The 12,639-nt window shown below is 38.2% G+C and overlaps 2 protein-coding genes across 5 annotated transcripts; one reads left to right on the forward strand and one right to left on the reverse strand.

Annotated features, from left to right (window-relative positions):
- The first annotated feature begins 3,875 nt into the window (after nucleotides 1-3,875).
- LOC113298045 (PHD and RING finger domain-containing protein C126.07c-like) lies at nucleotides 3,876-7,886 on the forward strand. 4 transcript variants are annotated; one of them, XM_026546691.1, is made up of 5 exons: nucleotides 3,876-4,356; nucleotides 5,232-5,401; nucleotides 5,613-6,635; nucleotides 7,205-7,268; nucleotides 7,425-7,886. In XM_026546691.1, exons 1-3 carry the CDS (start codon nucleotides 3,943-3,945, stop codon nucleotides 6,028-6,030), a joined length of 1,002 nt encoding a protein of 333 aa, XP_026402476.1. In that variant the 5' UTR covers nucleotides 3,876-3,942; the 3' UTR covers nucleotides 6,031-6,635; nucleotides 7,205-7,268; nucleotides 7,425-7,886. The 4 variants fall into 4 exon arrangements, with proteins under 4 accessions (XP_026402476.1, XP_026402475.1, XP_026402478.1 ...); XM_026546690.1 differs by having other exon boundaries at nucleotides 7,205-7,886; XM_026546693.1 differs by lacking the exon at nucleotides 7,205-7,268 and having other exon boundaries at nucleotides 7,550-7,868.
- Nucleotides 7,887-8,743: 857 nt separating this feature from the next.
- Nucleotides 8,744-12,277, reverse strand: LOC113298044 (phosphatidylinositol 4-kinase gamma 7-like). The gene is made up of 2 exons (XM_026546689.1): nucleotides 12,025-12,277; nucleotides 8,744-11,319 (listed from the first exon to the last, which is right to left on the reverse strand). The coding sequence occupies exon 2, from the start codon at nucleotides 11,059-11,061 to the stop codon at nucleotides 9,130-9,132; it is 1,932 nt and encodes a 643-aa protein (XP_026402474.1). The 5' UTR covers nucleotides 11,062-11,319; nucleotides 12,025-12,277; the 3' UTR covers nucleotides 8,744-9,129.
- Between the last annotated feature and the right edge of the window lie 362 nt (nucleotides 12,278-12,639).

Here is a 12,639-nt window from a genome sequence, read left to right on the forward strand (position 1 = left end):
TTTTCATCAGCATTAATGAGTTTCACAGTTCTTCCTCAACACAAGGTTTCGGTTCTACCTCCAAGTAGGTATTAGGATCGGTTACACTAGTTACCATAAAATGGCTAACTAAGTACTAGGATCGGTTACCACTTCTTATGGTAAAACTTGTGATCGGTTGACCAAGTTATAGGATCGGTTACACCAACTTACTAAAACTTGTTAAAACTCTTACAAGGACCGATTACACTCTCTCTTGTGATCGATCACACCTCTTACTAGGATCGGTTACCCAATGGCTAGTATTTAGTCACACCAATTTCAAGATATCGATCTTACCATCTCAGGTGATTACTTAAGATCGGTTTCACTAATAAAAGTTATACCAATACAAAAGTCAGGCCTTGTGAATAGTTTTACCAAGATACATAAACAGGTTATGAACGGTTATACTAAACACACATATTGGTAATCCAAATATTTGCAATGAATAACAATACCAATAATCCTAGCGATTCCCGTTTCGATTCACAAAACAAGTTTATGAATTTACTTCCTTTAAACGAATGTAAAACATTGTTTCCTAGGACGAAATATTCACCGATACCCATGCATAATCACAATATCATTCATACGATTATGTCGATGTCTTATATACTAAGTTCAAAAGATATACGTTATACTTCGTATTGTATTCCTTAATACTATGTCTAACTAGAGTATCATACACAGCTTCGCAGTTATGTTTTCAATATGCACGACTTGAAAGATACGTTAGGAATGAAACAGTTCAAGTCAAATATTACTAACCTCAAGAGGAAGAATGATGTAGTCGATGTAACTCTTTACTTCTTCACATTCTTCAAGTCTTCACGTAATACTTGTAAGTCTCGTATCCTAGTAACTTTCTAGCTAACTTATACGAAGTTGACTCTAGCATATAATCAAGCGACTCTTTAAATGAGTTTTGGTTCACTAAAATATGACAACCAAACTTGACATACCAACGCTTGGTGGGTTCAACCGAGCTATGCTCTAACAATATGTGACCGGCTATGGAGACAGGGAGATCAGCCTCAACTCCTCTCACATTCTGCACACGATTCCTGAGGAATTCCATGCCTTTTCACGTGACTCATCCGAGTCATTCTCACAAATCAGAGAATATCTCTCTATCTTGGCCAACTCGGCTAAAGAGAATATTTCTCTCTCAACACATCATCACAAAGGCTGACTCAGCTTCACACAAATGGGGGGATATCAATTAGGGTTTTGGTCTGGCGGTCTACGACACGTGTGAGGAATACCCGGCTTATTTCTCACCGCAGAAGAGAGTAAAGGCGGTGGAATAATGATATAAACTCAACCTAGTTTATCCCTATTCCTGAAGAGACGGGAGAATTGCTCCGCACGGCACGGAAAGCAATCCTTATCTTCACCGACCTAAGATTAGAGAATTCAGCTATAAATAGGTCCTCTATTTTTCCAAGCTACGGACAACTTTCTCATAAACTCTCAGAGCAATTCTTCTTCAAACCCTAGAATTCTCTGATCTCTCTCTTCATCTGCTTCCCTCCCTAAGACCATCCCTAAATCTCTTCCCCGCGACTGAAGCAGCCTTTGAACGCCACTGTGCGTGGTTTAGGTGAAGATTGTTCATGCTCAACCTCCCGTAACTCACTTTCAGAAATCCTGGAATCCCACTTCTAACCTCTCTCAGATTTTAGGTAACTACAGTGACCTAGTTCAGAATAAACACTCACCATATTAAAAAGTTGTAACTTGACTATTATCAAATTTTGCCATTCTAAGTGAAACCGAGCCGGACCAACAAACCCGTTACCTCGGTACAACAGTATTTCGACACCTCCAATCTTTTTGATCTACGCACGTGAATCCCCTTGTCACTAAGCCCGTCAGTGTATAGGGATTGTTCCCAGTCTGTCGACAAGACTAATGTTACAGGGCCTCCAACCGGACAACTAAAATGGCTTTCCTAATTTAACCAAGTATATAAAAAGTCATTGAGATACTCAAATTTTGCACGGTTTGTGCGTTTTGATTGAGAACAGAAGTTGAAGGCTCTTATGCTTGATACCTAAAAGTAGAGCTCCTTAATTTGAGATTTATTTAGGTATATTCTAGATTTACTAGATTCCTTGATAGCTGCACTAAGGTCTATCTGATATAATGAAGAAAACATTTTTGAGAGTTTACCGGACATTATACTACTTATCTTGGATAAAATATTGGTTAAGTAGATCAATCAAGTATCACAAGATGTCAAAGTAATTCCTCGCAGTCTTGATAACCAATATTTCAACGGATCACACCTAGTCTCAAGATTGTGGTTGTTACTATAGCGCCCAACCTAATCACCTGCTTAGCTAATACAATTACAAACTAATTGAAGCAGCAAATCTAGATTAAAGATCTTAAGAATCTCAATTACATAAACTAATCCCAGAACAAACCCATATACTCTGATATTATTTAAATGAATATCTCTCGAGTGATGATATGAATATAATAATGTGTTGTTTTACAGACTAACAAAGAATACATATAAAAGATAATACAACAACTTTAGATTCGATAAAGCTTTAGAGCTAAGAAAACGAATATCTTCACGCGCACCATTTCTTCTGAAAACTGAAACTAAAGTGGGAACGAGTGAGCACATCATCCCAAAGGGGCGCCCAATGAAAATATATAACTCTCCGATAATCACTAACATGTTCACGGTTCTAAGAAATATTAAATAAATAATTAACATGCATAACATGTACTTGCCTAATTTCCGATAAAAATATTCTATACATAATACTGTACATCTCGCACTACTTAATTTTTATTGCACATCTCGCACTACTAAAATAATATTGCACATCTCGCACTACTAAAATAATATTGCACATCTCGCACTACTTGACTTAGCAAGAAGTTGTGGGGAGACACAAACACTTCTCACAGGGAAATCACGGAAACACACATCAAATTATTCACCCAGCAATCAACATACATCGATAAAATTCTAAAAAAAAAAAGCTCAACTTTTACTAAACTGAGTTTTTTTTTTTTTTTTTGGAAACGGTCCCAAAAATACCTAAAATAGGGAAAAGAAGAATCTGTTTTCCTGGAGTTTATTTCAATGTTGTTAATCTTGGGAGTTATGCGGTAACTTTGGAAACAACAATCCAAGTCCTATGTGGCGTAGTTAGCAATTCGGGGTACGGGTAGTAGTTCGGGACGGTATACGTACGAGAATTATACGGATTCAGAAAGGTCGGATTCGGTCAAAAATCCGGTCAACGGTTCGTTGTTCGGACAGTAGTTCGGAACGGCATACGTACGTGCATATTCGTTTTATAAATGTGAGTTCGGCACTTAAAATTCGGTTTACATATACGATAAATTGATAAGTATTTTGACCTTATTACGAGACTAATTTTATTTATATATGATTTATAAGATGGAAAAAAATATTTTAGCGTGATTATTTAATAAGAAGTAGACAATTTAATCGCATAAATGTATTATAAAACGAGTTTATAGACTTTTAAACAAAAATCAACACATAAAACACTGGTTAAACAACTATCAATAGAAAATTGTAACTGAATAATTGTATTTAAATATAAAGTATATACAAAATCAAACAAAAACCAATAAACAGAACTCTGATCAGAGAGTTACCTATGAGAGTTCTAGTCGGAAATATCATTCGGATCAGTTCGGATACGTTCGCGAATCATTCGTCAGGTCCATATAATCCACGAACTAGGTTCGGAGTTCAAATAGTTCGTCAGTTCGGATACGTTACGAATCATTCGGGAATGATTAGGAGGTGGTTAGGTTGTGATATCTAATCTAGTTAAATCCATAAACACGGCCACGGTAAATCCTGAACAGATTCTTTCCTTTCTTAGGTTTTCGTCTTTAGTACTATCTTCTGGATCAACAATGGAGGATGGTTCAGAATACATCATAGAATCCTTGATGGAAGAAAAACAACATCAACAACAAGCATGTGATATTGATATCGAGTTCGCTTCGTCACCCAACAGGCGTCGAAAATTGGCAGCCGAATCACCAAATTCAAACTCGAAAGGGAAAGAGAAAATCGAAGAAGAAGAAAGAATGGATAGTAAATCTGATAATGTCTGTGGAATTTGTTTCTTAGAAGAAGATGGAAAATCGATTAAGGGTTCAATTGATAGTTGTAATCACTATTTTTGCTTTGTATGTATAATGGAATGGTCTAAATGTGAATCTCGTTGCCCTTTATGCAAACAGAGATTCAATACCATTATTCGTCCACCTAAAGATGGAATTTTTATGAACGAACGGATAGTTAATGTTCCTACTCGTGATCAGGTCAGTCTTCTTTCATCGTTTCTGATTCTAGTTTGTGTTTGTTTATGTTTAACTTATTATTTTTATAAATTTTAGTTTTAGCTGGTGAATATTATGCACAACACAATCCCATTAAGTATTTAGTACCCTGAAATCTTTAGGAAGAACAAAACTAATGCAATGTCTAATCACTTATTTCGCACTGTAAATTACGAAAAAATAAAAAAAATGAAAGAAAAGGAACCAACTGAATATCTACTTCTGTAGTATCTCATATGTGATTCTTTGAGCGGAACAAGAGTGGTAGGCCTTCCCAAAGAGTGCTGCACTTCGCCAAAATTTAGTTTAGCAACCCCTCTTAGCCATGCAGCTAACTCCAAGATTCACTTCTTGCACAACATGATCGAAGCGAATATCCTGCATCTTTTGTTTAATTGTTTCCTATCTAGCTTTAAAAACCCATGGCTGCGACAACCCAAACCTTGAACCAGGAATTGTAGCTAGCCCATTTAATCGCAAACAAGACTGCACAGATTTGAGCTACAAAGTAGTGTAGCTGCTAAAAGTATGTTATTCCAATGATTTTCAAACTTAAGCTTTGTAGAGGCGCTGTATGGTTTGCTCTAGATACCCTGACCCAATCTCAATGCCACAAAATGCAGCCGTGTAAAACCTCCGGTTCTGCCATATTAAACAAGTAATAAATTCTGAGATGTTAGTTATTTACTTAGGTTGGTCTGGATGATAAGTTCCATGATGAAAAGTTTAATTGCATTTGCATTTCTTCATCCTCCCATTTTTTTTAAAAAGGCGACTAGTAACGAGCTTTCATGTTATTTATTCAAAAGATGATCAAGTAATAAGCTTCTGCATTTTGATCGTGGGTTCGTTTGTAGGTTTGGCATCCTCTTGGTAATGTGTCAACTGGGCCTTCCGATCCCTATGGTCGAACAAATTGTGCTGAATGCCAAAGCTCTCTGGATGAAAATCTCTTATTACTTTGTGATCTTTGCGACTCTGCTGCTCATACATATTGTGTTGGGTTGGGTTCCACAGTACCTGAAAGGTAATTTGTACTGTCACGATTGTATTCTTTGTATGGATAATCACTGCGATAGTCAACTTGATATCGACTCTGATGATCGAAACTCGGAGGCTGGTGAAAGTGTTACAATATCTGAAATTGTACGAGGACCCTATCGTACTGTCCCTAATAGGGACATTGGTGCAGATATTAAAGTGACTGATCTTGGTGCGAGATGTTTAATTGACTGCAGGGATGTGCAAAGCTGTCAAATCTCACCCACTACTGCCAGAGGAAAGAAAATCAATGCTGGAACTATGGTTACTGACTCTAGTATGAAGATAGCATGTCATCGCCGTGATGTTCAGAGTCATATTAAAATCTTTCGTGAAAACTGGGATGCTTTGAGAAATGGATCACTGCAATTTTCTTCTACCTCTGGAAGCAGGAATAGTAAGATACCTGGCAGTAAAGTATCTAATGCCAAGACAAGCCAATCACAGTCCTCGAGTTGTTCGCGGAATGCCAACAATAAGAATGTCGCTGAAAACTTGTCAAACAAAAAAACCCTTACGATACTGATAAAGCATGGAAGATGTTGGATATTGCCAAATCGGTTCAACGGGCACGTGAAGGTAAAACTACTCATTGTGTTTCTAAGCATCAATTAGGTAAGAGAAACACGCAGGCAGATGCAACTGTTACCAACTTAAATAGTTCTAGATTAGAAATCCAATCTCCCCAACAAAAGGATCTTAGAGGATTTGCATCCGATAAAAACATTAGGTGTGAGGAAATAATAGCTTGTACAAACTCTAAATCTCCAATTTTTGAGAAAGAAAAGCCGTTCAAGCATGCAATCGAAGAAACTTTGAAAAGGCAGAATGGGGGTCCAAGTACTGTTCATGCATCAAAATATTGTGGATTGGCATTTCCTAAACAAGTCCAGATGTTTGACCAATTAGACACTCTTCATAAAAAGGGAAAAAAATTCCTACACGGGTCAACCAAGAATCCTCCTTGAATGGTATTAATAAACGGGTTAGGGTTGATGCTGTAGTTTCTCCCAACAAGTCATCCCACGGAATTTCTAAGTTGCTTAATAGCAGATCAGATGGTGGTGCACATTCTAGCTGCAAGGCAGAGACTCTAAAGGAAAACTGCGTGTTAGGTAAAACTTCGTCCAGTGCTACGCCAAGCGCGGATTGTGCCAAGAGTGAAATCCAGTCTTTGGTTAAGCTGAATTTGAAGCAATTGAGTAAAGGCAAAAAATTAGGTATGATCTCTTTTGTGAAATCTGAGTTTCTCTAATTCTTTTCTGATTTCCTTATATGATCAACAATATGCTAGTTCTGTTTTTTTATCATAGTATTCATAGTTGTGTGCAAAAGTTAATGTCTACTAGCATGAATGAGCGTTATTATCATGAGCGAACATTTTTGACTCCCCTGTCTAAAACTAATTTTTAGACAGCATTGTCACTTAAGAGAGTTGAGCTTAACTCTCAGTTAGAATGATGCAAAAGAAAACCCCTTATGTTTTTTGTCTGTTTACAGTTTGACAAGACTAATGAACTGGGTTTCACTTAAGAGAGTTTAGCTTAGCCCGTCATGTGTTCCAGTGTTTGATTGTTTCTCTCCATTAAAAGAATTCAGATAGGAGGGTTTCACTTTAGTCATCATGAGCACTCATTTCTTTTTCACTTGCTTATTTCCTTTATCACCCTAAGTACACATTTTCGCAAGGTTAAGCTCTTGACCTTGGTCCTCTGGAGGAAATACCTAATTCCTTCTTTGTATATGTTTAGTGCTTTTGCTTGATCTGATGTAGTTATATTGAACTCAGAAACTTAATTACAAAGGAATCAAAAAGGAACGAGGGTACAGAGCCTAAAAACCTACGCAAACAGGTAAAAGAAGATGAAACTCCTGAGACCTGAAACTAAACAAGGAAATACACCTACAGACTTATAAGGCACCAAATATATGTTTACTGCTGAATACACCTCATCACCTTAAGAAGTACTTTTGGAAATTAAACTTGAATCTGTTAATTCATGATCCAGATTGCAGCAGTCTTTGCCTTTTGTTCATTAACAAAATTAGCCGATTCAAAGTTAAAACCATCAATTGAATGAAGCCAGTTCCTGATGTGTGTGATGTTGCATTTGCTGGTTTTAATGAATTCAAGAAAATTGCTAAGGTGTCAACTCATACTATCTTGGCAGCATGTGGAATAGAACATTCAAAGTCAAGTGTCCGTCAACCCTATCCTCATCTGGTGTGCAGCCATACTGTTACTCAAAGCCGTCAACAACAGCTTCATATGTTGGATCCAATGCACAGTTTTTGCACAGACTGCTTTCATGGTTTTGTAAAAGATGTTGTTAACTCCATCTTGACTGAGAAAGTTGCTTCGTTTGCTTAAACTCGGGATTCTTGTTAGTCCTGCCTTACTTGTTCAGCGTCCTGGTTTACAAGCATGTAAATAGCATTTTGGCTTTCAATCAAAGTTTTTGCATGTTGTTCATTCAAATTTGCACGATTCTAGTTAGTCCTTCCATGTTCACGGATTGTCCCAGAGCTTGCAGGTATGTTAAACTACGCTAGAATACTTGGTGCAGTTTGAAACAGAGCGCGCCACGTTTGATACTCTGGGAGGTTAAATATAGGAATAGCTAAAACAGAATGGTATATTTACCATTTCAGTTAAACAAACACAATGGTATATTTAGCATTATACCATTTTGATTGCCGGCCTCAAAATGATACCTATAAAACAGTTTTCCAACTGTTCTAATTTTTGTTCTTTTATGTAAAGCTCATCCATTTGGAATCAAACATACTGGCAAGATAGATTAGAGTATTTTTTTATTAGTTACCAAGGAAGACCAACGGATAGGGATGAACCCAGTCATCGATAAAGACCCCATCCAAACCATATCTAGTAGAAGTTGGCGTCTTGAGACTTGACAGTCTCACCTACTCTGAGCAAAACACCAACCGTCCTTGATTAGGGAGTTAGCCCAACAAACCACTAAAGGGGGATGTTGGTGGCGTACATTTTTGTGCATACTCCTTGCTAGAGTGTTAATGTGACGTGTTTTATTTGATTAGTTAAGTAATTAACAATGTCTCCCTAACAGGGGTGAAGGTCGAAGCCAGTTGGGCTGGATGGGCAACTGCTCACACATGGCTCAAGCTGGCTCCTCGTCTTTCGTTTCAAGCAATAATTTCTCAATCTTCCAAGGAGGGAAATTAGCTTCCGAAACGATGGTTACAAACATTGGACTCATTGGGTCATGAAGCCAAATAATCGCCCAAAGCAAATCAAGACAGCAATGACACAAGAGAATCAACGTAAAACATTGGGCAATCGTATATATTTGGCTCCTCCATTACAATGTACAACGATGTTTTATTATATTACTAGTATTTCTAAACAAGTCGCTAAAACACAGTGGAAGAGAAATACAAAGATAGGAGATCATCATCAGCTTCTTCAGTAAGCTTAATGATTTCTACCTCTCCATCATCATCCAGACTCCTAATAAAATATTTACATCCCTTCTACACCACTTTTCCAACTATATCAACTAGAATACCAGTCTGCCCAGGGACACGTCCCGAAAACAAAACAAAACCGTAAAAGTAGCATATCACTTGCTAACTCACATAACCAACTCCACTTTCTTCTTTTCGTTTCTTTTTCTTTTCTATTTCTTTTTTACATCAAGCAAACGGTTAACTGGTCTCATTAACTCACTCTACTCAAAACTGACAAGATGTGCCGAGCCTCTGCCTCTGCCTCTGCCTTTGCCCAACACTGCCTGACTTACGGCTTGCAAATGCAGGGTAAAGCAGCTCTTGGAATTTCTCAAGGAATGCTGCCCACTCCTCGTCATTCATGTCAACGAAAGTGACAAAGCTTGCACTTCCAGGAAGCTGCTCGTTAGCACTTCTGTTCCCTGATGACTGACCAGACATTGTCCCCTCCAATCGACTTCCTTGGAACCATGAATTATTTTCACCCAAAGTTGTATTCTTCAGCGACTTGGAGAGCTTGGAAACAGTTCGGACTAGCGAGGACTGTGTTGTAAGACCAGCAATAGAGACTTGTTTTGCTGGTTCTTCAGCTTCTTCACTTCCATCCTCCTCGACACTCTCTTCTAGTTTGGAGAGAGGGTTCCAACCAGGCCAACCTCTTAAACCAACATGAAATGTTTCTTTCATAATAGAATCATCTACAATCTTGGACGCTGATTCAGTTTCCTCTTCATCTATGTCAAACTGATACTCATCTTCATCTACCACATCAAAATCAGGAGTTGATAAAATTTCTTTTTCTTTTATAAGCCTCCTTGCGTTCATGCATATCATTTCTAGCTCACTAGGTTCCTCATCACGACTCCTGAATTCCCTACTCATCATCTCACCAATTTCACCAAGACAAAGACCAAAAGCTACTGCTTCTTTAAGGAAAATGGTACACAGAAACAATACGCGAAGACATGCTTCTCGAATCATTGGCAGCTCCATTCTTAGCATTTCAGAATCTTTAACTGGATCAAGGTTCGCTATGTACTCGAGCTCATACTCCGTGAACGGAATCGATGCTTGTGGCCAATGGATCCACTCAAAGTACGGATCTTCCAAGTTCTCTGGAAGGCAGAGTCCATGATCAATTGGAACGAGTTCGACCTGACCAAAAGCACCCACCCGGTCGAGCTTTCGCACCAGAAGATTCCCAGCATGCCTGTCAGTATTGAAGATCCTAACATCCAATATCCCAATCCTATGTACATCAGAAACAGGGAAATTTGATGTCCCATGATCACTGGCATCAAAATCATGACGGATGAACTGCTGACATGATGCTATTTTACTAACAGTTTTCCTCTCATTTGCCTTCTTGCAGTTCACACCATCATTTATATTAAAAATTGAGTGCGTGATCTTGACGAGTGCTGTAGGGGGCACATTAGCAAAGTGACCATAGTCCAGAAGGTAGGCTGCAACTTCTCGAAACCCCGTCTCACCAACCCTTACAGACCTTTTTAGTCCTGGCTGACCAAGAGCTTTCCCAATAAACCCTTTTGGATTATTTGGTGCAAAGGGCTCTTCATCGGTAGGCTTCACAATTGCAACATTCTCACCTACCTTGTTTCTAAAATAGTATGCACCTCCAAGCCCACTATGAACAGGAACTGGATCAACTCCATTCTTAATGGCCTTCACCATGTCCTTAACCAGCGGCTTCATTCGAACAAAGCTACCAGAACCAGAGCGACCCAATATTTCAATTACACCACTCTGATCCCTCTGCAGCAGATCCCTTCCAGTAGGTGACAGGCATGGTGTTGATGAACTTCGATGCATAAAATTCCTCATGAGGAGTAGCGGGGAATCAGTACGAACAGCGCTGAGATCACTATTCAAAACCAAATCACCGAAAGTCAGTGAGCTCTCATCAGTTGGTACATTAAGCGCCAGCTGCAACCTCCTCTTCACAGTATGTGCATTATCACGCCGATCTAAGTCCAACCCTAAGACACAACCAGTATCAGTTTGCACAAAGATCCGCCTTTTCCCCTTCGGCTTTCCTTCTCCCCTATTGTTCCCATGGTATTCACTATTTATGGGGCCATTCAACAGTGCCACTGCCATCTGCGTCTGAACTGCACTGTCCAAATTAGGAGACATGGAAGGTAGGAACAACTAGTGGTTTGCAAGGCTGACGGCAAAGATGGCTGTTACAGGAGAGATTCCCCTTCTCTCCGAAGCACACACCAAGCTCAAAGGCCGGTAATAGGAGTAAAAGAAAGACACCGAGTCCAACACAATCATTAATCAACAGGATAATTTAAATTGCTTCTACAATCTTCACATCATAAAATACAACACGAGACAAGAGAGATTAAAAACCAGGAAGATCTCTACATTGAAGCGGCCATCTGATCACTGATAAACCAAAACATCTAATTAGAAAATCTTTATTAACAAAAATCTATCAAAAAAACAATGGACAGGAACCAGATTCTAATTATTCTACAACCAGAAACAACAGAAGAAACAGAATCCGAGATTCACATACAAGTCTATTTCTCTTTTCTACATTGAGCGAATTCTTGCAACTGGTTGAGCATAAAGCAATACTAATATATTATTGCTTCTACTGGAAGCCAAATAAAGTGAACAAATGAAATCTGTTAGGTATAGATATTTATTTGTTTATCCTATCAATACAAAAAATCAGAACGAAAAAGTAACGGATAACTTCAAGACAAAAATGATAATATACAAATTCAAATTTTCAGATTAACTTCTATCGACAGATCGATCAGCGGCGGACTTTCAGCAAAATAGCGAAGATTGGAAAAGCAAAAGAATCAAACAAAAAATAACTGAAGCAATATTCTGAAACAGAGTATACAGAAATGCATCCGAACCGTACAAATTACCATTCTCAGTGATAGTAACCTTAGTCTATCCACAGATCCAATAAATATATTTCTAACAGAGTTGAATCCATTAGAATCTTAACGAATTCAAAACAATAATTACTACTTCTTTGAATCACAAGGACGTATCAATCAAATTCAACAGAAGAATCAAAATGAACAACAAAGAAAATGTGTTCAGAAAAAAGAAGAAGATCAGACTTACTGAAATCGGAAGATCTTCTGAAATAACATCCAGCAGAAGAAGAAAACAAATATCTGATGTCTATGACATTTGTAGACAGGAAGACGATCGGAGATCTACGGCTTTAAATCATAGAAAAAGAAAGTTACGACGGTTAAGATTCTGTGAATACGTACTGTCTGAAACCTTCTTCTCGTTTGAAAAGCCAAAATCCAAATTTTCACTCTTCACTCTCTGAAATCTTCTTCTTTTTCTCTCAACTTAACAGGAAGAAGAAATGAGGGTTTTAAATACAAACTGTAGTTCGGAAAACTCTCTCTCTCTAAGTGGAAGGCTCTAGAAATTTCAATCGTAGCCGCTGAAATATTACAGTGATATGATATAAATCGTAGGATGTAATTTAATGATTAATTGATGGTGACGTGGATCTAATCAACTGGGTGATGACGTGGTAAATGTTTTGTTATTACTGAGAAACTGTTAATACTGAATCTCATACGCAGTTTCACTTTCACCTACGAAAACTGTACTCATGCGATCTTTTCGAGCACCCAAACTCGCCCTTAATTTCGGGTTCCTCGAAAGTGTTAAAGTTTCGCGCGAGACGAGAATACCCCTTAACAAATCTAAGAAGTA

The sequence above is a fragment of the Papaver somniferum genome, chromosome 7, assembly GCF_003573695.1.
Source record: "Papaver somniferum cultivar HN1 chromosome 7, ASM357369v1, whole genome shotgun sequence".
Taxonomy (NCBI): Eukaryota; Viridiplantae; Streptophyta; class Magnoliopsida; order Ranunculales; family Papaveraceae; genus Papaver; species Papaver somniferum.

Excerpts from the sequence above, each read along its gene's own strand:
- LOC113298044 (XM_026546689.1), bottom strand. The coding sequence starts at position 11,061 with ATGTCTCCTAATTTGGACAGTGCAGTTCAGACGCAGATGGCAGTGGCA.
- LOC113298045 (XM_026546690.1), top strand. The coding sequence starts at position 3,943 with ATGGAGGATGGTTCAGAATACATCATAGAATCCTTGATGGAAGAAAAA. Across the intron at positions 4,357-5,231 it reads ATGTTCCTACTCGTGATCAG|GTTTGGCATCCTCTTGGTAA; the intron begins GTCAGTCTTCTT and ends GTTCGTTTGTAG. Across the intron at positions 5,402-5,612 it reads GGTTCCACAGTACCTGAAAG|GGATGTGCAAAGCTGTCAAA; the intron begins GTAATTTGTACT and ends AATTGACTGCAG.